Source organism: Emys orbicularis, chromosome 8, assembly GCF_028017835.1.
Source record: "Emys orbicularis isolate rEmyOrb1 chromosome 8, rEmyOrb1.hap1, whole genome shotgun sequence".
In the NCBI taxonomy this organism is placed as follows: domain Eukaryota; kingdom Metazoa; phylum Chordata; order Testudines; family Emydidae; genus Emys; species Emys orbicularis.
The window spans coordinates 33,806,079-33,831,451 of record NC_088690.1 but is presented as its reverse complement, the minus strand read 5'-3'; the positions used below and the strand labels follow the sequence as shown (position 1 = coordinate 33,831,451).

Here is a 25,373-nt window from a genome sequence, read left to right as displayed (position 1 = left end):
AAGGTAGGTTTCCTTGCTGATCCCTCCCCTCTTCCATTCTTTGTACGCTTTCTGTTTTTTCTTAATCGCCCCTTTGAGACGCCCGCTCATCCAGCTAGGTCTACATCTCCTGCCCACTAACCGTTTTCCCTTTCTCGGGATACAGGCCTCGGACAGCTCGTGCAACTTCAACTTGAAATAATCCCAGGCGTCATCTGCCTTTAGATCCCTAAGTATGTTAGCCCAATGCACTTCCCTAAGTAGTCGCCTTAATTTATTAAAGTTGGCCTTTTTGAAATCGTAAAACTTAGTCACAGTTTTATTTCTGTTAATCCTTCCATTTAGTTTAAACCGAATTAGCTCATGGTCACTCGAGCCAAGGTTGTCCCCTACAACCATTTCCTCAACGAGGTCCTCACTACTCACCAGCACCAAATCTAAAATTGCATCCCCCCTCGTCGGTTCAGATATCTTTTTTAAATACTTTCAGTTTTAAATTGAGTTTTTCAGGGAAAGCACTGTCTTTCTCTGTGTGTGGACAGTGCCTGGCACACTGGTTGTTACTGGAATACAAATCATAGTTAAAAATTATATTGATAGTAGGGCTGTCAAGTGATTAAAAAAATTAATTGCGATTAATCGCGCAATTAAACAGTAATGGAATACCATTTATTTAAATATTTTTTGAGGCTTTCTACATTTTCAAATATATTGATTTCAATTACAACACAGAATACAACGTGTACAATGCTCACTTTATATTTATTTTTATTACAAATATTTACACTGTAAAAAACAAAAGAAATAGTATTTTTCAATTCACCTAATACAAATACTGTAGTGCCGTCTCTTTATCATGAAAGTTGAACTTACAAATGTAGAATTATGTACAAAAAATAACTGCATTCAAAAATAAAACAATGTAAAACTTTAGAGCCTACAAGTCCACCTGAAAGTGAGAACAGGCATTCGCATGGCACTGTTGTAACCGGCGTCTCAAGATATTTATGTGCCAGATGCGCTAAAGATTCATATGTCACTTCATGCTTCATCCACCATTTCAGAGGACATGCGTCCATGCTGATGACAGGTTCTGCTTGATAACAGTCCTAAACAATGTGGACTGATGCATGTTCATTTTCATTATCTGAGTCAAATGCCGCCAGCAGAAGGTTGATTTTCTTTTCTGGTGATCTGGGTTCTGTAGTTTCTGCATTGGGGTGTTGCTCTTTTAAGACTTCTGAAAACATGCTCCACATCTCATCCATCTAAGATTTTGGAAGGCACTTCAGATTCTTAAACCTTGTGTCGAGTGCAGAAGCTATCTTTAGAAATCTCACATTGGTACCTTCTTTGGGTTCTGTCAGATCTGCAGCGAAAGTGTTCTTAAAATGAACAACGTGGTGAGTCATCATCTGAGACTACTATAACATGAAATATATGGCAAAATGCGGGTAAAACACAGCTGGAGACATATAGTTCTCCCCCAAGGAGTTCAGTCACAAATTTAATTAATGCATAATTTTTTTAACGGGCGTCATCAGCATGGAAGCATGTCCTCTGGAATGGTGGCCGAAGCATGAAGGGGCATACGAATGTTTAGCATATTCGGCATGTAAATACCTTGCAATGCCAGCTACAAAAGACCCATGCAAATGCCTGTTCTCACTTTCTAGTGACATTGTAAATAAGAAGTGGACAGCATTATTTCCCGTAAATGTAAACAAAGTTGTTTGTTTAACGATTGGCTGAACAAGAAGCAGGACTGAGTGGACTTGTAGGCTCTAAAGCAGGGGTTCTCAAACTGGGGGGTCCTGACCCCTCGGGGACGTGAAATGTAGGATAGTTGACAGTTTTGGAAGGGCATAATACTCAAGACATAGTAAAAAGTTAAATCCTTATGTAAAGGAAACCTAGGAAAATAAATAAATGACCTATTGTGGTTGCATCAGGGACATTTTTAAAGGCCTGTAAATTAAAAGGAAATCTTATAAAAATGCACAAAAGAAATAACAGAGTGCAATATAATGTGATAGGAATGACAAATTCAAAAAGCAAAGACACAAAATGAGCTATAATCAATAAAGGATGTTAAGGGGAATGCAGTAACAAGTGACTAACCTGTCTCCCTACTGCTAAACCCTCCATGACAAGTATGTGACCTTCCTGTTACTCCCAAGCTGTGGAAACCTGTACAGATCTCTCCTAGTGACAAGCCCATGACCTCCCCCTTCCCCTCCCAGCTGTCAAATCCTCCCATATCACCCTATGCCCAATTACAAGCCTGTTACTCTCCAAAGGATGCATATATAAGATTTAGGAAAATAATGTTTAAAGGTTATTGGTAGAAAACAGTGTCAGTTTTTATCAATCTGTTTTTGTTTCTTTAGGAACTGTAAAAAAAGATTTGGGGTTTTTGAGGGCTGTTACAGAAATCCGTATCCTTTTACTTACTGTAACTGGCTTACATCTAAAACATAAAACATGTATTTTACAGTATTACTTCTGATTCCCAACAAAATCTGGGAATCAAAGGGTAAAATATTCTTTATGCTTGGTACCTCTAAAACATAGTGAAAATAGGACAATGGAATAATAATTAATCATTCATTGCCTAAGCAATTTATTCTTAGATCATGTACTCATACTTGTTTATAAAAATGATACATTTAAAATATCAATATAAAATACAGGTACTTACCTAATTCAAATATAAAACTTCAAATAAAGCTGAAGTGAATTAGCATATGGATGTGTTTCACATTTGCCATCTTTGGTTCTTTAATATTTGTTTTCTAATCCTCTGACACACTCCTAGGCTAAACATTTTCAAAAATGGGTGCCTAAAATTAGGCTTCTCAAATCCATATTTAGGCAACTAAGTGTCCAGACTTCAAAAGCACTGAGGTGTCAGTGGATCTAATGATGTAAGTGAAAGCTGCTGGATGCTGAGCTCTTTTACAAGCAGGTTGTTACATAACCTTAGGTACCCATTTTTTTAAATCTTGGCCCTCATTTTCCTAAACACTCAATCAGCATTACTTACTCTTCTTTACTCTGTCTTTGATTACTCTTACATATTGATTGAGTTTCCTTTTCTTCTTTGGTATTTTCCTTCAACTAGTTCTCAGAATAAAAACAATATTGAAAAAACTAAACCTGTTATTTTTGTTGTTTGAAAATATACAACAACAATACCAGTGCTGAATATACTAATCGGAGTTGAGCAAAAGTATTTAAAATTGCTGTTAGTTTTAAGAAACTATATTTGAACCCCACTACATCTGTATATTTTTTAATTGGACAGTACCTATGCGTCCTTGCACTTTTGCCCCCCTTGGCTTTTCTGGGCAACCTCCCCTCTTTTGTGTGTGTGTACATATGTGTTTTGTGGAGAAAAGTAAAGAAGCATAAAGCTACATATACAGAATGAAGAAAACAGCATGACATTCATTTATGTTTATGTATGTTTAAAAAATAAATGTGAAGTAAAAGTTTTGAAACCTTGTTTTTAAAAAATGTTAATCAATTTAATGCTTTTGAATCTGAAGTGTGCTCTTGCTCTCTCTCTTCACAGAGCAGGCATGCACAGGCAATGAATGCTCTGCTTCACCCTGCTATACATGTTTTGTGGAGTAAAAGAGTTTCCGTCTCTCTTCAGAGGGACGACCTCTAAGGATTATTTCATTTTTCTTTTAGATCTTAGTCTCTCCTAAGACTGCCAATACATTCCTAAAAGTTACTAATGTGTGGGTTTTGTAAAGTGGACTCCTGTCCACAAGGAATTGAACTGAAACCATCAAATCATTTGAGTTACATTTTGGGAACCACCTGACATGTTTGCATAAGTGGAAATTCTTTATTTAGGTTTTAATAAAGCAGCTATTATTTTCAGTTAAAAGAAAAGAAAGATATGTTTTATATTCTTAACTGAATGGTTTGAATATGATCTTAAGCTGCTCAGTTTAGAAATATTTTCAAGGAATTCCCATATTTTAACTACATACAGTCCAAGGCTTTGGATGATGTAAGTAAAGAATATTTCTTAATTATGTTTGCAGATTGTATTTAATATATTAAATATGTTAAATAAATTGAAGTGCCATTTTGTTATTTACAAGTGTTATTGATAAATCATTAGTGAGGTACAGAGTACTGCAGCAGTACACATTTCAGGAGCAGGTAAGCAGAACAGTAATGCAGCTCATCTAGAAAAAGGTCCAGGATTAAATTTCTTTTTCCATTTTGAATATAATATAATTGTAAATTGTGATTTGCATAGCCGTTTCACATGTGGACTCATAAGAATGTTTTTTTCCAGAACAAATGTAATCAAATTTTGAAATTAAAATTTGTGAAGTCAATAACACAGTTATGTCGCAGGGAAGACTGTCTTTTAGGAAAGATTTCCTTATCCTACATCTAGGGTTCTTCATCATTTAGGGAGTCTTGAGGATTTTCCAATTTTTCCCTGCTTTTATTCTCCAAACCTCAAGACCCTACGTTGAAGCAACCGTCCTTCCAGCAGAGGAAGACACTATTACAGGTGTTGCAATCTTGTGATTAAAATGAGCAGAGGGGTTTGTATTGGAGATTTAAGTCCAATTCAGTGAGCATTTTAAGCATATGCTATAAAATGGATTGGGGCCTTTGGGGATGGCCATGCAAGCCTCATATCCATTAGTTAACATTTTCTGCAGAGAAGCTGATATGATTGTTTTGCCGTGCAAACACTAATATTACATTTAAACTCCCTGGGGCCTTGTAGCGGGGTGGTCCCCCGCTCCTGTCCGGAAGGGCTTAAAACAGCCCTGGCAGAGGGCTGGGGCAAAGGAAAAGCTACTAGGCTGATTGGAGAAGTAGCCGCAGCTGGGCCACGTCCCAATCAGGCCTCAGCTGGCCCTATATAAGAGACTGGGAGCCAGGAGCTCAACAGACTCCCTCTAGCTTCTGAGAGGGAGGGACCTGGCTGCAGGGAGCTAGAGACAGGGTACCTGAGTGGATCAGGGCTGGGGAAAGGCTGAGGAGCTGGGGGAGCTCCAGCCTGGAAAGCCCCAGGCTGCAGCCTAGCAGAAGACCAAGGGATACTAGGGGTTGCAGAGGGCAGCCCAGGGGTAGGCCAAGGCAGCAGGTCCAAACCCTCCTTGCCAGTGATGAGTAGGCTGATACTGCAGTCTGCCCCAGGGCGTGGGGCTAGACGATGACTGGCAGTAGCCTTATACTGAGGCGAGGTGGGAATAGTGGGTGGGGGTTCCCCGGGGAGGGGAGACCCTAAGACTGCGGGGTTACTGCCAGGGGGCAGCACCCCAGGTAAAAGGGCACCGGGGTCCAGGGAGGGGCACGGGGGCCAGAGGACAGGCGGATCACCGGCCTGCAGAGGGCGCTCTGGAGCTGGAACGAGCTAATTCCCGGAAGTCACCAGCAGGAGGCGCCGCAGGGGTGAGTCCGTACTCGTACAGGCCTTAACATGTGAACCTTTAAAATCATGTGGATTGGTATTCTTTTTACATTTGCAATCTCTTTCCCCTGTTTTTTTTTTCTTCTCTTTTTGAAGTGCATGTCTATTTTATCCATACTAGTTAGATGCCCCATTGCTCAGTAAGAGACCCAGTATTAATTAACAAGGGTTTATCTAATGAGTACCTACAAGATATATTGCACAATTTTTTTCTTATAACTTTCATGAAAATCAACTTTGCTTGTGGCCATACTCTGCCATTATTCTGCATACAGTACTCCCATTGGATTGAAGTCAGTGGTTTTTATGCAACCTTCCACTAGTTCTTCTTAGAGTGCTGTCCCTGTGGGTGCTCCACTTAAGGTGTCAGTGCATCCCAGTGCCGTTGATTGGAGATTTTTGGTAGCAGTGTTCAGTCAGGATGCGCGTGCACAGAAGCTGTCTTGCGGTGCCGTTGGAGTCTTGTCTAGCATGTGCACGGCCCGACCCCTTCAGTTCCTTCTCAATCGTCCTCAGCTGAAGACTGAACTAGGGGCAGTGTGTCAACGTCTTCCCCTGTAGATAGAATAAAGAGAAAAACTAGTTAGATACCTTAGATAAGTTAGTTTATAGTTCAAAAAAAAATTATTTTCCTGTTTCCTTGCTCCTTTTTGGAGCACTCTCTGAAGCATGCTTGGTTCCCCCAGGCTTTAAAAGATGCAGCTCCTGCCGCAAAGTGATGCCGAGATCAGACAGACACTCGCGGTGTGTGAGATGTCTTGGTGAATCACACATACCCCCATAGTGCGTTCGCTGCAACAACCTGAAGGTGAGAGCCTGGTGCAACTGGGACCTTCGCCTCAAGATGATCTTAATGGAGAAATCATTACTACCAAGCCCAGAAATGGGCCACCAAAAGCCCCTCTCTAAAGGCTCTCTGACCAGGTCGGAACTGATGAAGAGCACGGCTCGATCCTCTAAAGAAAAGAGGAAGCGACTGTCAACCTCTCTGCAGAGGGAACCACATAAAAAGAAACTGTCCTCTGCGAGATCGTTACCTTCAGTGCCAATCACCTCTCAAGTCAGCACTTTCGACTCGCCTGGTACCTTCGGCACAGGCCGTACTGCCGAGCCCAAAGCAAAAGAAAAGGAGGCAAGGCATAGACATAGCCAAGCCTCCTCCATGGCACCAACTATGTCAGCATGGGAATTGGCACCGGCACCGATCATGCCACCACCTATGGCACTGACAACGAACTCGGCACCACTGACTTCGTTGGCACCACCATTTCTGGCACCACCGACTGATACAACCACAATGGGACTGCCGGTACCGACAAAGGTGAGCCACAAAGCAGTTACACATTATTTAGCTCCTACAAAAACAACATCATCGAGACCTTTGGCACCACCACCATCGCTAAGTTCCCTGTAACCCACGTGGCCGTGCAGCAGCCTATTAAGCACCACATAGGCACTCAGGGAGCCCGCCCGCTTGGAATCTGCCGTTGCCAGGGGAGGGGTGCCCCTCCCCCTGCCCCAACCCAGCCCCGGACTTGCTGCGGCCAGGGGGCGGGAGCCCCTCCCACGGCCCGAACCCAGCCCAGTCCCAGACCTGCCATGGCCAGGGGAAGGGTGCCCCTACCTTGGCCTGAATCCAACCTGGATCTGCTGCAGTTGGGGGAGGGGCACCTATCCCGCGGCCCAGCCCCAGAACTGCCGCGACGGGGAGAGGCACCTCTCCCCCCCCCACCCCCCAGAGCCCAGGTGCTTCTGCGGGGAGAGAGTGCTGGGGGGAGTCCTCTCTCCCTGCCGTAGCCCCAGGGCAGCCTGCACCCCAAACCCCTCATCCTCGGCCCCACCCCAGAGCCCACACCCCCAGCCGGACCCCTCACAGCCCTGCACCCCAACCCTCTTCCCCAGCTTTGAGCCCCCTCTCACACTCTGAACCCCTCGGCCCCACCCCCACCACATGAATTTTGTTATGTGCACCAATTCATTCCGCACATGTGTGGGGAAAATTAGAGGGAACACTGCTCCATCAGCACCACAGCAATTCCTCACACAGAGGGATATTTCGATAACTTTGGTACCCCTATCACCACTTCTTCTCGGCACCAACGGATCTCCCCCATGAAGCATCACTGTACAGCCCATGTCTCCCATGGCACCGTCGGTACCAAGTGACAGGGCGGATGAGGATCAGGAGAAAGGGGTCTTCTCACTACTGCACTCCTACTCACCACAGACCAATTGGAGGAACACTGTAGCCATCATAGCCCACTCACCCATGGTATGGACAACCCTGGATGTGTCCCCTCATGGCATTCCCCATGCAGTGGCCATGAGGGGACACATCCAGGGTTGTGGGACCCATGGGCAGAATATAGAGCCCACTATACTAGAACCTTATTGCCACCCAAGGCGAACTTGGGTCTCCTCCCCTATCCCCAGTGATTACATCTATTGCCCCAGAGGATATAGCAGAGGAGCTTGAGGAAGAAACAGGTCAAGAAAATGTACCACCAACTCACAACTCTTCTTCATCTCCTGATGAGGCCATTATGCCACCTCCACCTACAATGATGGATGATTTTAAACAGTTTCAAGAACTGTTTAAGAGAATTGCGCTGAGCCAGGACATACCCATTGGAAGAAGTCCAAGAAAATCAGCATAAATTGCTTGACATTTTGCAAACCTTGTCTTCAAAAATTGCACTCCCAGTAAACGAGGCCATTCTGGAACCTGCCGAAACAGTGTGGCAGACGCCAGCCACTATCTTGCCTGCATGCAAAAGGGCCAATAGAAAATATGTGCCAGCCAAAGGAATGGACTTTCTCTTTTCCCACTTGTCAACTACCAGTGAGTTTGGTAGCACAGCAAACCATTGATCCAAACAGCCTCACTCTAAATCCACACCTCTCGATAAGGACCTCCTAGGAAGGAAGGTCTACACATTGTCCACTTTTCAATTTAGGGTCGCTAACTACAGCGCCCTCCTGGCAAAGTATGACCACGACAACTATGGAAAGCTGTTCGAGCTCACAAATGACCTTCCTGAGGACAAACACAATTCAAGACCTTACTAACTGAAGGACAGTTGGTGGCCATCACTGCCTTACAGGCTTCCCTGGACGTTGCTGATACGGCAATGCATACCACAGCCACAGCAATTGTAATGTGCAGAGTCCCTTGGCTCCTGTCTTCTGGCATCCCAAAAGAACTGCAACTCAAGGTGGAAGACCTCTGCTTTGACAAAGAAAAACTATTCTCATCTAAGATCGATGAGGTGCTACACTTCGTGAAAGACTCATGTGCGACACTCTGCAGGCTGGGCATTTATACACCATTTGCTAAAAGAAAGCGTTACCAACCTTATCACCGTTTTAGGGACACACCATTTAATCGACAGAATCCCAGACCTTATGAAACCAACAGATAGAGAAACAGACCACAAAGACGTCAACTATCACACCCCCAACCAGTGGTGTCACAAAAGCCGCCTAATAAACAGCAATTTTGAATGGTTGAGTGAGGGTCTGAACGATCTCAAGACAGTGCCACTTTGCCCATTTGGACATTGGCTGAGACCTTTTTACCAAGCATGGAAGTCCACCACGAAGAACCGTTGGGTCCTAGAGATCATAAGATTGGACTCTGCCATCCCCTTTATTTCTTGCCTACCTACTCTATCCCCTTCCCCGTCCCTCTTCAGTGACCCTTCTCATGAGCACCTCTTAAGGCAGGAAGTAAATCATCTACTGCAACTAGGTGCTGTGGAACCAGTACCTACGCAATACAGAGGGAAAAGCTTCTATTCCCACTATTTTTTGACCCAAAAGAAAAACAGGATGGCGACCCATACTAGACCTACAAAAACTCTACAAGTTCATCCGCTCCCAGAAATTCAAGATGGTCACATTAGGCACAATAATTCCAGCGCTGGAACAGGGGAACTGGTTTTCAGCCCTCAATCTACAAGACACATATTTCCACACTACCATACACCCAGCACACAGACGATTCCTTCACTTTACAGTAGGACACGAGCACTACCAATACAGTGTGCTCCCATTCAGCCTGTCCACTGCACCGCTCTGCTCCAAACCACTTGTGGTCATCGCAGTGCACCTGCGTAAGCAAGGGATCATGTTTTTCCTGTTTCTAGACAACTGCCTCCTGTAAGGCCCCACTCAGATAGCGATGGCAGAAATCACCCAATGGACTTCTGCCCTCTTCCAAACACTAGGGCTGCAATTAAACATACAAAAATCGACATTGATGCGCACGCAACAACTAGACTTCATTGGAGAATCCCTCGATTCAGTTCAAGCCAAAGCATCTCTACTACAGAACAGATTTCTGGCGATAAAGAAATCTCATAGAGATAGATTACACCGCTCCTTGAATCACAGCAAGAACCCGTCTACAGCTGCTAGGACATATGGCAGCCACCACATTCGTGGTAAAGCATGCCAGATTACATATGCACTGTCTCCAAGGCTGGCTGAGTTCACTATACAAACCCATCAAACACAGCCTGAACAAGACCTTAACACCACCTCCCAGAGTCCTAGAATCCCTTCAGTGGTGAACAAAGCAGGAGAATCTCTGCTCAGGGATCCCCTTTTATCAAGAACCTCCCTCAATAATTATCACAACAGACACCTCACTGATAGGTTAGGGTGCACACCTGGATCATCATGCAATCCAAGGCAGATGGTCAGCAATGGAGAGACATCTCCACATCAACTTACTAGAACTGAGAGCAGTACGGAACACCATCCTCCATTTCCTTCAGTTCATAAAGAACAAGACAGTACAGGTGATGACAGACAATATCACATGCGTGTTCTACATCAATCGACAAGGGGAAGTGCAATTCCATTTCCTTTGTACTGAGGCCATAAAACTATGCAACTGGTGCATTCATCACCACATTGACATCTCAGCCTCCTACCTTCCCAGATGTCAAAATAGCACAGGGGACACTAAGCAGACAGTTCTCCCAGGAACATGAATGGGAAATAAATCACACAGTCCTACAACATATATTCCAATGATGGGGTTTTCCCACCATCAGTCTATTTGCAACATCACAGACTCACAGATGTTCACTATTCTGGTCAAGAGCAGGATTAGGCCCTCAATTCTTAGGGGATGCCTTCCTCACATGGAACACAGTGCTTCTATATACATTCCCACCAATTCCGTTAATCCCCAGAGTCCTACACAAGATTCAGAACGACAATGCCAAAATCATACTGATAGCCTCAGTGTGGCCCAGACAGTCCTGGTATCCTTACCTGATGCGCATGACAGTTTGCAGTCCATGAACTCTCCTGTTGAGATCAGATCTCCTCTCAAATGCCGATGGTCAGATCATCCAAACTTGGAGAAACTCCATCTGAAAACATGGCTCCTTCATGGTTCCAGCAACACAAATTAAACTGTTCGGAGCAAGTCAAACATATGTTATTGAACAGCAGACATACATCCACACGCAATACTTACCTACAAAAATGGAAAAGATTCTCCATATGGAGTCAGAAAAACAATTCGCTCCCAACACTACACCACTATCACTAGTACTAAAATACCTCTTAGAGCTAAAGAACTCCAGACTGTCATAAGCTCTAAAGTACATCTTGCGACGATCACCACTTTCCATCATAAAATCGATGAACTCTCGGTATTTGCATACCCGACCACCAAGCAGTTTCTCACTGGCATATAGAATCTCTACCCAGAAGTATGCCAAACCATGCCCACTTGGGATCTAAACCTAGTTCTCAAAGGCCTAACTAGACCACCCTTTGAACCGCTGGCCACTTGTTCCATACAGTATTTGTCAATGAAGGTGGCATTCTTTGTGGCTATCACCTCCGCAACACGAGTAAGCGAGATAGGTGTACTAATTGCCAATCCACCATATACTGTCTTCTTTAAAGACAAGATCACGTTGTGACCTCACTCAAATTCCTCCCCAAAATAGCATCATCCTTCCATATCAACCAACCTATTAATCTCTCCACATTCGATCCCAGAACACACAGAAGCACATAGGAGGCCATGTTACACACTCTAGACCAGGGATGGGCAAACTACGGCCTTCGGCTGGATCCGGCCCACAAGCTGCACCATGGGGCTCAGCCCCACTCCAGTGCTCTGGCTGGGGCGCTGGGTCGGGGGCTGCACCATGGCCCCGGTCCGGCTCCTATGCGTTCCAATGGGAGCTGCAGGGGCGGTGCCTGTGGATGGGGCAGCGTGCAGAGCTGCCTGGCCGTGCCTCCGCATAGGAGCCAGAGAAGGGACATGTCACTGCTTCCGGGAGCCACTTGAGGTAAGCACCGCTTGGAGCCTGCACCCCCTGCCCCAGCCCTGATCCCCCTCCTGCTCTCCAAACCCCTCAATCCCAGCCCAGAGCACTCTCCTGCACCCCAAACCTCTCACCCCCAGCCCCACCCGTCAGCCCGCATCCCCTCCCGCACCCCAACCCCAATTTTGTGAGCATTCATGGCCCACCATACAATTTCTATTCCCCGATGTGGCTCTCGGGCCAAAAAGTTTGCCCACCCCTGCTCTAGACGTTCGAGCAATAGCATTTTACCTGGATAGAACAAAGTCTTTCCACAAATCCCTGAGACTCTTCATCTCGACAACAGAATGATCCGAGGGCTCAGCTATATCTATGCAGAGACTATCTAAGTGGATCTCAAGCTGCATTTGCTTATGTTATCAAACAAATAAGAGAGCCACCAAAGGAGATCAGATCCCATTCTACTCACTCCATGGCAGCATCCATAGCTTTCCTGAACAACGTACCAATTGCAGATATCTGCAAAGCTGCTACTTGGGCCTCAGAACATACATTCTTTAAACACTACGCAGTTACACAACACTCGTGAGCTAATGCCATACTAGGCCTAACGGTCCTTTCCTCCACTATGCATATAACTCCAAAGTCCCCCCCAACCATAGGGGCCACTGTTCTACAAACACCTGAAGTGGAACACCCACAAGGACAGCACTCGAAGAAGAAGAGAGGGTTACTCACCTTGTGCAGTAACTGAGGTTCTTTGAGGTGTGTCCCCCTGTGGTGCTCCACTACACACCCTACTCCCCTCTACTTTGGAGTTCAATACAAGGACTCTGTGGTAGAGAAGGAACTGAAGGGGTCGGGCTGTGCGCGTGCTGGACGAGATTCCAATGGCTGCAAGACAGCTTCTGTGCATGCACATCCCAACCAAGCATTGCTACCAAAAATCTCCGATCAACAGTGCCGGGATGCACTGACACCTGAAGTGGAACACTCACAGGGATACACATCTTGAAGAACCTCAGTTACTGCACAAGGTGAATAACCCTCTCTCTTTATGATTTAAGTAGTTCATGAATTTGGCTTAGTAATTTTAAACATGAAAGGATTTAATTACAAAATAATATTGTTCACTTAGCCTCATATATTCATAACAGTCATTGCAATTAACTGTATATTATAGAAATATTATGTTCAACTACAGAATATAGTTACTTGTTTTTTATCAACTGGCCAACCTTGTGAGGCCTTACTCAGCTTGATGACATTTTTCTGATTTGGATGTAATTTGATAACTCCTGAACATTTTATCTGATCAATTCTAAATTTTCAGGGCATATTCTAGGCATCCATGGGCAGAACCCTCTTAATTTTGGTGACAATCAGAAAACTAGAAGCAGAAAATGGGGAACACAATGCTCCTGGCATCCGATTAGCACCTTCTGATTAGTTAGCACCTTCTACTATCTCTCTAATTGTCTATAGATCAAAGAACTGGTTGATGGCAGCCATTAAAATATTCCCCTTATTTTAGTTCTGCCCATTCTTCTAATACAGTAACTCCCATTTAACGTCCTCTCACTTAACGTTGTTTTGATCTTACATCCCTGCTCAATTACAGAACATGCTCCATTTAAAGTGGTGCAATGCTTCGCTATAACGTCGTTTGGCTGCCTGCTTTGTCCACAGCTGGCAGCCCTCCTATCAGCTCCCCTACGCCCCTCCTCCCAGCACCTCCTGCCCACTGGCAGACCCCGCGAATCAGCACCTTCCCCCTCCTCCCCCTGCCTCCTGCCCGCGGCAATCAGCTGATCAGCTGGCTTGCGGTGTTCAGGAGGGAGGGGGAGGAGCGAGGACGCGGTGCACTTCTCCCCTGCCTCCTGCCCGCGGCAATCAGCTGGCTTGCGGTGTTCAGGAGGCAGGGGAGGGAGGGGGAGCCTGTGCACCATGTTCTCACTCCTCCCCCCTCCCTCCTGCCTCCTGAATGCTGCAAGCCAGCTGATTTCTGCGGGCAGGGGAGGGACGGGGGAGGAGCAAGGACGCGGCATGCGGAGTAAAGGGGGGGAAGGAGGAGGAGGGGGAAGAAGAGGTGGATTAAGGGTGGGGGCTTGGGGGAAGGGGTGGCATGGGCGGGCTGAGGGTTGAGCCCCCCGCCCCTGGTGCTTGCAGAGTAGGGGAAGCTGCCGCTGCTATTGCGCAACGTGCTTCTCTTAGCCTACAGCACCTTCAGCCTTTTTGCCTGCCTCATTGTCTCCAGTGCCAGTGGGCTGTTCCTGTGTGGGGTAAGGTGGGGACACCTCCCAACTATTGTACTGTACTGTATGGCAAAAAAAAATTTCCCTGGAACCTAATCCCCCCATTTATTTTCATTCTTATGGGGAAATTGTATTCGCTTAACATTGTTTCACTTAAAGTCGCATTTTTCAGGAACATAACTACAACGTTAAGTGAGGAGTTACTGTACAATTTTAAAATGTTGACACCCTGTAAGAGAAAGAAAAGGAGAATAAGAATGTTGGGGGAGGGGGAAGGGAAATGGGGAGGCATGGGAGAAAGGATGGAGTGGTGATACATGCAAAATCCCAGGCATGGGGGAGGGGTAAAATGAGGGAACCTGGAATGGGGGGTGCACAAAGAGCCACTGGGGTGGGAGAAATGGGGGCACACAGAATCCCTGGTGGGAGGAGAATGTGGGGGAATGAGTAATAGGGGGACTGAGGGTGCATACAGTGCTCGTAGTGAGAGATGTGGGGCATGCATCTCTGGTAGGGAAGAGAATCGGGAACACGCAGAGGCCACGGCAAGAAGGAGGGGGATGGGGAGGTTCAGCGAGTCCTTAAAATAGAAGGGGATGGGAGGGTGGCATACAGGGAGCTTGTGGGGGAGGAGGTAGGGATACAAGAGTTCCTGGTGAATGTAATGAGCTTGTTCTACGGAAGCAACAAAGTGTGCAACTCCCTAATATAAAAATAGCAAGCAAGTTTTCCAACATTAATTTTCAGCAGCAAAAAGGTAACTATTTTCCTTGATTCAAGTAAACTTAATGAGTCTGCTGAGAAACTTTATTTTAATATTTTAAATTAATATGTGCCTAAATAGGGAACTATGTTTACTTATTTTGTTTTTATAATATTTTTCTCCATAAAAGTTGTTTAAAACTCAGAATTCTGTTAAAGTGATCTTTTTACCAGTATTGGCATTAATAGATACAGAAATTATAAAAAGACGACTACAGGAATGTCTTTGAAATTTTTGTAACAGCAAAATTAATACAACTTTATAATGAACCTCTCTTTGCTAATAGTTGCACATTGACAGTGGTCTATTTGTACAGCAGTAATTTGAGTTTAGAGACTGGCATTTCTGTGTGACGACAGTACATCACTACATCATAGTTATAGGTGTATGGTATCTCTTTAATAAATATTTCAATGGCAGCTAAGCATAGAAAAAGACATTCTTTATTCTTTTGCCATTTATTTAAGTTCTCATCTAATACAAAGTATCTAATCTTTAGAAAAAACATGTTGTGTCATACCAGCAGTCGTTCACTGGTACATATATCAATTTAATAATCCCTCCTGTGTAATTTTTTTCCTTCACAGTTCTGTCAGAATGAATGAATAGGTACATTTGAATAGCTTCATTATATTTACTGCTTTCTAATTCTTTCCTAGATTCTTTACACAGATAGGAATTTTGTGATTTGTGCTCCGACTGGTTCTGGAAAAACTGTAATGTTCGAACTAGCTATTACAAGGTTACTAATGGAAGTGCCGATGCCTTGGTTAAATATTAAAATTGTCTATAGTGAGTATTATGCTAATTTTAAACAATTATTAGCTAGTAGCAATGATAACAAAATGTAAAAGTTTAAATAATTTTCTATGTACACTTAATGGTTACCTTTAATAAGCTTGAACTTAAATACGTGATGACAACTACGTGAGGCCTACTTCACAAAACGTATGTATTGTATCGGGGTTGTTGTTATAATGTAAATATAATGTATTTGTATTACCGTGACAACTATTATTATTATTATTATTATTATTATTATTAAACTTTGTACTGCATAAGTGAGATTGGGAACCATTTATTAGGCTCGGCCTGTACACATAGTAAAAGACTGTCCCTGCCCTGAAGAGCTTATAGCCTGAACAGAGAAAGGCTGTGAAGAAACAGAGGCACTGGGAATGCTTTGCTCAGTGCTGCAACCTGGAATAGAATCAAGGTCTTCTGAATCCTAGTCCATTGGTCTGTCCACTGGACCACGACATGGCCTTCCCATTAACCATTTCTTCTTATCTAATCTACAGGACAAAGCAGGCAAGGTTAAGAGTTATCTGCATTGATTTAATTGTAACAAAAATAAAATATAATTAGTATATTTGAAGGTAATGACATCTCTTGATCTGTCATTCTGTTTTTATTTTTGGAGAAAGGAATTTTGTATCTTCATGTAGATCAAATGAGACTGGTGACTTTTTCCCCTACCCTTGATTTGTCCACATTGTAAAGCTACATGCAGTTTGGCACAATTCAACATATTTGGTAGTCTTATGTTAAATGGTCAACTTTGCATTTACAAAGGTTACTAGCTTAGTTGGTTGAGGTAATATCTTTTATTGGACCAATTTCTGTTGGTGAGAGAGACAAGCTTTCAAACTTACACAGAGCTCTTCTTCAGATTTAAGAGCTCTGTGTAAGCTTGAAAGCTGCCTCTGTCACCAACAGAAGATGGTCCAATAACAGATATTATCTCACCCACCTTCTTTCTCTAATATCTTGGGACCAACAAAGCTGCAACAACATTGCAAACCACAAATTTAGTACTTTTTTAGACACGTGTATTACAGTTCCTTGCTGACAGCAGATGGAGACAGATCACTTGAAGTTTAGAGTTATGATATTGTTCGTTATCAAAGGACCTTTTCTTGTCCCAATCAGTGCAAAGTGGATTTAAACTGTGGAGAAGGGAGTTCTCTGCTGGTGGAGATAGTTCTACCGCCTTCTGCACCGGGGCATAAAGAGAGAGAGTGGACATGTCGGGGCATAAGATCTGTGAGGGAGTTGTTCCCCTCTACTTTAACTGAGGATGCCTCTGGGTCTGGGTGGCTGAGGACTAGGGGGCCACTGGTGGCTCCTTATCTCCCCCCCCCCACCCATTTCCCACCTCCTAGACTTGGGAAGGATGGAGAAACTGCCCCTCAAAATTGTTACTGATAACCCAAGATTTTCCTGGATTTATTTGCTTGTGGCTTAACCAGAATTTGGTGGTAGTGATTTCCTAGCAATGCAGATGACTGACATGCTGACCACTGAATCAGGAAATTGATTTATCTGAACAGCTTTACTCCTGGTACTTGCTTCCCCCCTTCCCTCTCCCCTGCCTTGCCAGTTGATGTATACTGTTGTAGTTGCTTTTTTCCAACTGGACTCTGACTACCTAGCCTAGAATGCAGTTGCAACAGGACAAACTTTATTATTCCTGCTTCAATGTCATTGATGGATCACTTCTTTCACTGGTTAAAGGTCCTGAGGCACGGCATTTTCTATATGAGCTACCCATCCCTAAAGGCTTGTATCTGTTGCTACTTGTATGTCAGTGTGGGGAATCAGGGACATTTCTTTTTTGATATTTTAGAAATGAGCCACCACCTAGGGAAGGTATGATTTGTGTTGACATCCTCAGGAAAAATGTCAGTGTTGCAGAAGACTCATTGTATGAATCTGTGCCTGATGACTTCAAGGCTTGCTTCCCTACACCCCCATGATTACAAATAGTTCTGTACTGAGTCTAGATGGGATCCTACTGGAAACTGACTCTAACTCTGCAGTTGTGGATCATGTTTTCTATTATGAAGACTCTTCCTATGTGTGTATTAAAGAGTGCCCCAGAAAAATCAAGCTGTAATTTGGAGTGAGGTTGTCCTTTGTATATTAATCTATTATGTGGCTGCTAGGAGTGCTTTTCCTGTGTTTTCTTGTGTTTGTGTGAGAGTCTGGCTCTATCAGCTGGGTGTTTGTTCTTCTGTGGGAGTCAGAAAACAGCCAAGGATTATGAGAGGGCACTTGGCATTTTGGTATAAAGAGACGTGTTCCAGAGGGATGTTCAAGTCTTTTGTCTCTCTTTGTGGGCAGGAAAGAACTATAGCCCAGAGATCAGAACTGCTGTAGACAGAAGAGAGTAATGCCATCATTAACTCAATGGGTAAATTTTAATATACATGTTAATTAAGTTCTTCTGGTTTTAGCTTTGCTCAAGAATTTCCCCCCCAAAACTCAGGCATTTAGCAGCTTAAGCAATACATTTGACGTTTTGTTTTAAAATCCTTTACTTTTCTCAGCGTAATCCCTCAATTTTGTATTATTTTTAGTGGCTCCAATAAAAGCTCTGTGCAGTCAGCGTTTTGATGATTGGAAAGATAAATTTGGACCTATAGGGCTCAGCTGTAAAGAACTGACAGGAGATACAGTGATGGATGATTTATTTGAAATACAGCATGCTCATATTATTACGACCACACCAGTAGGTTTCATATATAACTTGCTATTTGTTTTATTGATCTTTTTCTAAACCAAAAATCTGAAGAAAAATGTATTATAGAAATAATTTGCTGCATGTAGTCTAGCTAATGTATGTATGCTTCTGGGGCTTCCCCTTGTTTTATAGAGATTGGAAACTTTCAGTATAATTGTAAGGTCATTTTACTTGCCTGTAAACTGCCATGCATACTTTTAGTGCTATATTTGTCCTGGGGGAATTCTGTGCCACTGCGCACATGCAAAATTTATGACCCCCACAGATTTCTTTGTTTCCCCGCAGAAAAATGACTTTCTGACAGGGAAGCAAAGGGAAGCCACAAAAGCGGTCATGCAACTCTCCCCAGCAGTATGTTTCGGGTGCCCAGGGCAGCAGGCAGAGAGGTAAATCACTATGAGGCAGGACTGGGGAAGACCTGGCTGGTGGCTCCTACCCTGTGCCAGGCTCAGCTGCTAGTCCAGGCTGGGCTGGGGAAGATGGGACTTCCTCTTCCCTTGCATGGCATCCGGGGCCGGGTCAGACTCACCCCCAGATTTATCCCTTGGCTGCAGGAAGCTCTGCAAACTCCCCCTCCTACTTTGTGCAACCATCGCTCCTCAGCTGCAGGGGGAGGAATCCCTGTACAGGTAGCTGCTCGCCCATCCGCCCAACCCCCATGCATCCAGAACCCCTCAGACCCAGACCCTCCCACTGAGCCTCACCCACTGCACTCAGAACCCCCCTCCCCCGATTAGTCTCACTCCCCCTGCACCTGGACCACCACGACGAGCCACCTGCACCCAGATCCCCACCCCACTGAGCCCCAACCAGTTGCACCTGGATCCCCACCCCACTGAGTCCCACTCCCCCATCATCTGCCCCCCCACTGAGACCCATCCAGACCCCAACCATCTTCACCTCGACCCCCTGCAGAGTCCAATTACCATTGCACCCAAAAAAAACCAACAAGCCCCGATGAATCCAGATCCCCTCCACACCCAGATTCCCCACTGAGCTTCCCGCACCGAGAACCCTCTCAACCCACACCTGGATCCCCCCACACTAAGCCCCTCCACACTTGCCTTGCTGAGCCTGCCTGCCCACAACTGGTGCACCTGGCATGGAGGGGCAGGGCCCTGGGGTGTTTCTGGGGCAGGCCTGGTCCTTGCATTGTGTCAAGGTTGCATGCAGCCTCACCGCTGAGTCCATGTCTGGGTGGGGGGAGCTGCACAGTGATTTCCAATCTGTGTAGCCAGTGGCCTGTGCTCCCCAATGACATGCTAGAGTCTCCACATTTATTTGACAAATAAAATTTGCCGAATTTTAAAATATTATGCATAGAATTTTAATGTTTTGGTGCAGAATGCCCTCAGGAGTACAATATAAACAATAATTAGTAATAAAATAATAATGTGTCAAATGCAAAATATATAGCATTAGCTCATCAGAACTTTACCTTTTTTTTTTTTTTTAATCATAAAAATTTGGTCGTGTTTAAGGTCTGTCTCTGCTACTACTTCTGGAATCTGTTTTTCATCATTTCTTCTGCCTCTTCTTCCCCCCCACCCACCCCAGGAAAAATGGGATAGCATGACTAGAAAATGGAGAGACAACTCTTTAGTCCAACTGGTACGACTGTTCCTCATTGACGAGGTAGTGATTTTTATAGTCTGTTTGTACATGAAGAAAAAGAAAACTTTTAGGAAGTGTAACAATGTTATATATTTATTTTAACATATTTGTGGGTTAGAATGCAAAAAGTAAGCAATGTTATTTCACAGATGTCTTTAATTATTTTAATAGGTACATGTTGTGAAAGATGAAAGCCGTGGTGCAACACTTGAGGTTGTAGTCAGTCGGATGAAGACTATACAGTCTTCTCTTTCACGTATCTCAGAGAATCCTGACATGCTTACTCCCATGAGATTTGTGGCTGTTTCTGCAACAATCCCAAATGCTGAGGATGTAAGAGTTATAGTTTTAATTACTTTTTTAAAAATATGTATTTGTTTCTTTGACATTAGTTGTAAAAGCAGTAGTTCTTTAGACTATTCACTTCATTTGAGAATCCTGAGGAACTTCATTTGAGAAACTTAAATAAAGAAAAGTGAGTAAAGCTGTAAAATCAGTTTAACATGAATTTTAAAGTAAAGTTGTCATTTCTGGGCTGTCAGCTGAATGTAGGGCGACCAGATGTTCCGATTTTATAGGGACAGTCCCGATTTTTGGGTCTTTTTCTTATATAGGATCCTATTACCACCCCACCCCCGTCCCGATTTTTCACACTTGCTGTCTGGTCACCCTAGCTGAATGCTGCTGTCTTGATGAACACAGATACAACTTTTGGCCCCAACAATATGGAAATATCAACCAAAAATTGATAAAGTACTGAAGTTTTATATTTTTAATTAACATTTTAAGCGTGCTAACATAAGTCACAAAAGCCTGGGGACAGATTTTGACTTCAATAGTACCAGTGTAATTTGGAACAGAATTTGGTCTGCTCATTAGTGAAGAAATTATTTTCAAGTGAATTCATTAGTTTAGACATGACAAAAAGGACTTAACATGTAAACTCTCTTTGTCAATGTCATAGGGCATGTGGGGCAGTAAAAATAGTTGCTTCCCAGTTCTTTATTATGTATGTGCTGTAGTTTGAAGAGAGCATGTATAATAACAGAGGCATTATTTTCAAGCATCATTTTAACTTGCTTCCTTGTTCTTTAAAGATTGCAGAATGGCTTTCAGATGGTATGAGACCTGCTGTATGTCTGAAAATAGATGAAAGTCATCGACCTGTGAAGCTTCGCAAAATAGTTCTTGGATTTCCCTGCAGTAGCAACCAAACAGAATTCAAATTTGACTTAACACTTAACTACAAAATAGCTAGTGTTATACAAACATACTCTGAACAAAAACCAACCCTTGTGGTATAAATACATTTTTCTCTTAATGCTTTTGAAATTCTTGGTTTTCTTCTTAGTATAATTAATACAAAAAAGGTATTTTCTTACTTATAGTTTTGTGCCACAAGAAAAGGAGTACAGCAGGCTGCTTCAGTTCTTGCAAAAGATGCTAAATTTATTATGACTGTGGAACAGAAACAAAGGTATATTTATATTTCTTGTAGTTGCTAACCATAGAAATGTAGGGCTGGAAGGGAATTCGATAAGTCATCTAGTCCAGTCCTTACACTGTGGCAGGGCTAAGTATTATCTAAACCATCCCTGACAGGTGTTTGTCTAACCTGTTCCTAAAAACCTCCAGAAACAAAGATTCCACGCCCTCCCTAGATAATTTAGTTCAGTGCTAAACTACCCTTATAGTTTAGCAAGTTTTTCCTAATGTCTGTCTTATATCTTCCTTGCTGCAATTTACGCCCATTATTTATTTTCCTGTCCTCTGTGGATATAGAGAACAATATATCACCGCCTTCTTCATAATAACCTTTTACATACATGAAGACTGTTAGGACCTTAGTCAGTCTTCTCCAGACTAAACAAACCCATTTTTTTCAATTTGTCCTCATAGGTCATGTTTTCTATATCTTTAATAATTTTTGTTGCTTTACTCTGGACTTTCTCCAATTTGTCCACACCTTTCCTGAAGTATGGTGCCCAGAAATGGACAGAGGACTCCAGCTGAGGCCTTATCAGAGCTGAGTAGAGTGGAAAAATTACTTCTTGTCTTGCTTACACCACTCCTGATAGTACATCTGTGACAAAGTGTTTGGCAGCAGCAGCTGTACCAGAATTCTGATTGCTGGATCTCCAATTATATCACCCTGGAGTAAACCTGAGGGCCAAATATTTGCCTAATTGATAGACTGGGATGGGCTGAGGAGAGCCCCAAAGGCTAATTATCTTAGCCCAGTAGGTAGAAAAGGTACAGGCAGGAAATGCTCAGAGAAGAAGAAAGAGACTGGTAGGCTTTTGAGAGCCAGAGCCAGAAGAGATCTCTCAAGGGGAATATACCTTCTGTCTCCCCTCCTTGGCTCAGTGAGTTAAGGGCTGTATGCTTGTAAATGTAGAGCTGCACACATTTGTAAAGGTGGTAGGGAGAACACTAAATAAATTGCACAAGTTGTTTGAACAGAATGTCTCTGAGCAGTTTGCATCTACAGAAGAGAAAGGAGCAGGATGCTACCCTATCACAACATCCCAGAATGATGTTTGCTCATTTTTTGCAACAGTATTACATTGTTGACTCATATTTACTTGGTGATCCATTATAGCCCCCAGATCTTTTTCTGCAGTACTCCTTCCTAGGCAGTCATTTCCCATTTTGTATTTGTGCAACTGATTATTCCTTCCTAAGTGGAGTACTTTGCATTTGTCTTTATTGAATTTCATCCTATTTATTTCAGACTTTTTCTCTAGTTTGTCAAGATTATTTTGAATTCTAATCCTGTTTTCCAAAGCACTTGCAACCCCTCCCAGCTTGGTATCATCCACAGACTTTGTAAGTGGACTGTCTATGCCATTCTCCAATCCATTTATGAAGATACTGAATAGAACGGGACTCCAGACAGATCCCTTTAGGACCCCACTCTATATGCCCTTCCAGGCTTGACTGTGAATGATTGATAACTACTCTGAGTACAGTTTTCCAACCAGTTGTGCAGGTTGGAAGTAGTAGGTTCATCTAGGCTATAGTTTCCTAGTTTGCTTATGAGAAGATCATGTGAGATAGAATCAAAAGCCTTACTAAAGTCAAGGTATATCATATGTTCTGCTTTCCCCACTTCCACAAGGCTTGTTGCCCTATCAAAGGATATTAGGTTGGTTTGACATGATTTTTCTTGACAAAGCCATGTTGACTCTTACTTACCACCTTATTATCTTCTAGGTGCTTACAAATTGATTGTTTGATTATTTGCTCCATTATGTTTCTGTGTACCAAAGTTAAGCTGACTGGTCTATAATTCTGTTTGTCCTTATTCCCCTTTTTATAGATAGATACTATATTTGACTTTTTCCAGCCCTCTGGGATCTCTCCCATCCTCCACAAGTTCTCAAAGATCGCTAATGGTTCAGAGATCTCTTCAGACAGTTCCTTAAGTATTCTAGGATGTATTTCATCAGGCCTTGCTAACTTGAAGACATCTAACTTGTCCAAGGCCTTGTCTACACTACAGAGTTTTGTTGACACAAGTTATGCCGACGATCAAAAACCACTATAATTACATCCCTTTTGCATGTTCACACAATGCTTCTTCTGTCGGTGGAGCACATCCATAGTTGGTGGTCTAGCATTGACAGTGAGAGCGGTGTGCCATGGATAGCTATCCCACTGTGCTACTCGCCACCTTCTGCATCTAGGAGTTTTGGAAAGGCCAAGTGGATCACAGTTGAAGTTCCCTCTAAGCTGCGCGGCCACGCAGCAGGCTATCAAGGGCCGCATGGGCAGGGGAGAGGTGCCTCTCCCCTGGCCCCAGCCCTGGAGTTGCCATGGCCAGAGAGAGGCACCTCTCCCCTGGCCCCCGGGCTGCTGCAGCAAGAGAGGACTGGGGAGAGTCCTCTCTCCCCGCTGCACCCCCGGGGCAGTCTGCACCCCAAACTCTTCATCCCTGGCCCTACCCCAGAGCCTGCACCCCCAGCTGGAGCACCCCCCACCCCAACCCTCTGCCCTAGCCCTGAGCTCCTTCCCCCACCCTGAACCTCTTATCCCTGGCCCCACCCCAGAGCCCTCACCCCCCAGCCAGCGCCCTCGCCACCCCACACCCCAACCTTCTGCCCTAGCCCTGAACCCCTTCCTGCACCCCAAACCCCTCAGCCCCACCCCCACCACACATCACCTTCATATTGGTGCACATAACAAAATTCATTCTGCACATGGATGTAAAAAACTAGAGGGAACATGGTTCACAGTGCATTATGGGTATGAGCTCAACGTCCCATGATACAGTTTTTTCTGTCCCAGCATTCCATGGGCTTCTGACTGCGTTTTGTGCCATTTTTCAACGGCTACTGTTTACTGTGCGCCTGCCATGTCTGCCTGAAAGGATGGATCCTGCACTGCTCTCTACTTTTGTGGTCACTGTTATGAACACTTCGTGGCTAGTCATGCTGTATATCATGAGCTGAACAGGAATCCTAGGTGCCTGACCTGCTATGTTCCTTGGAAAGAAACAACATCAGATTACTTTTGGCATTCAAATATAGCAATAGTAAAAATAGGAGCAGCTGCGCACGGTGGACTGTCACTTTTGGACTCGGGAAACAAGCACTGAATCGTGGGATCGCATCATTCTGCGGGTCTGGGATGACAAGCAGCCACTGTAGAACTTTCAGAAACAGAAAGGCATCTTCCTGGAACTGTGTGTGGAATTTGCCTTAGCACTGCGGTGCAAGGACACCCAAATGAGAGCTGCCCTTTCAGTGGAGAGGTGTGTGGTAATCGCTGTGTGAAAGCTGGCAACTCCAGATTAGTCACTCGCAGATCAGTTTGGAGTTGGGAAATCAACTGTTGAGACTGCGTTAACGCAACTGTGCAGAGCCATTAATCTCATCCTGCTATGAAGGATTGTGACTCTTGGAAATGTGCATGAAATAGTGGATGGCTTTGCGGCACTGGGATTCCCTAACTGCAGCGAGGTGATAAATGGCATGGCTATCCTAATTTTGGCCCCGGACCATCTTGCGATGGAGTACATCAATAGAAATGGGTATTTCTCTATGGTATTGCAAGTGCTTGTAGATCACTGAGGTCATTTCATTGACGTCAGGGAAGGTGCATGACACATGCATCTTCAGGACTGTACAGAAAGCTGCAAGCAGGGACTTTCTTTCCAGACCAGAAGATTCCAATGGGGGATATTGAAATGCCCATAGTGATCCTGGAACACCCAACGTACCCCTTACTACCACGTCTCATGAAGCCTTACACAGGAAACCTGGGCAGCAGCAAGGAGCGCTTCAACAATAGGCTGAATGTGTGTTTGGCAGATTAAAATCTCGCAGGCACTGCCTTTATGGCAGGTTAAACCTAAATGAGGAAAATATTCCCATGGTCATAGCAGCTTGCTGTGCGCTGCATAGTATTTGTGAGGTTAATGGGGAAAAATTTCCCCCGGAGTGGAGTGCGGAGGCAGATTGTTTGGTGGCTGATT

At 44.1% G+C, this 25,373-nt stretch overlaps 1 protein-coding gene across 1 annotated transcript in view; it reads left to right on the top strand.

The window, feature by feature from the left end:
* Positions 1 to 25,373, top strand: part of HFM1 (helicase for meiosis 1) — a 99,930-nt gene that overhangs the window by 4,159 nt on the left and 70,398 nt on the right. The window contains exons 3-10 of the mRNA XM_065409361.1: positions 2,370 to 2,417; positions 3,936 to 4,006; positions 15,414 to 15,546; positions 18,117 to 18,268; positions 19,838 to 19,915; positions 20,066 to 20,227; positions 20,992 to 21,192; positions 21,283 to 21,371. Of these exons, the coding sequence (XP_065265433.1) occupies positions 2,370 to 2,417; positions 3,936 to 4,006; positions 15,414 to 15,546; positions 18,117 to 18,268; positions 19,838 to 19,915; positions 20,066 to 20,227; positions 20,992 to 21,192; positions 21,283 to 21,371 (934 nt within the window). The remainder of the gene's footprint in view (positions 1 to 2,369; positions 2,418 to 3,935; positions 4,007 to 15,413; positions 15,547 to 18,116; positions 18,269 to 19,837; positions 19,916 to 20,065; positions 20,228 to 20,991; positions 21,193 to 21,282; positions 21,372 to 25,373) is intronic.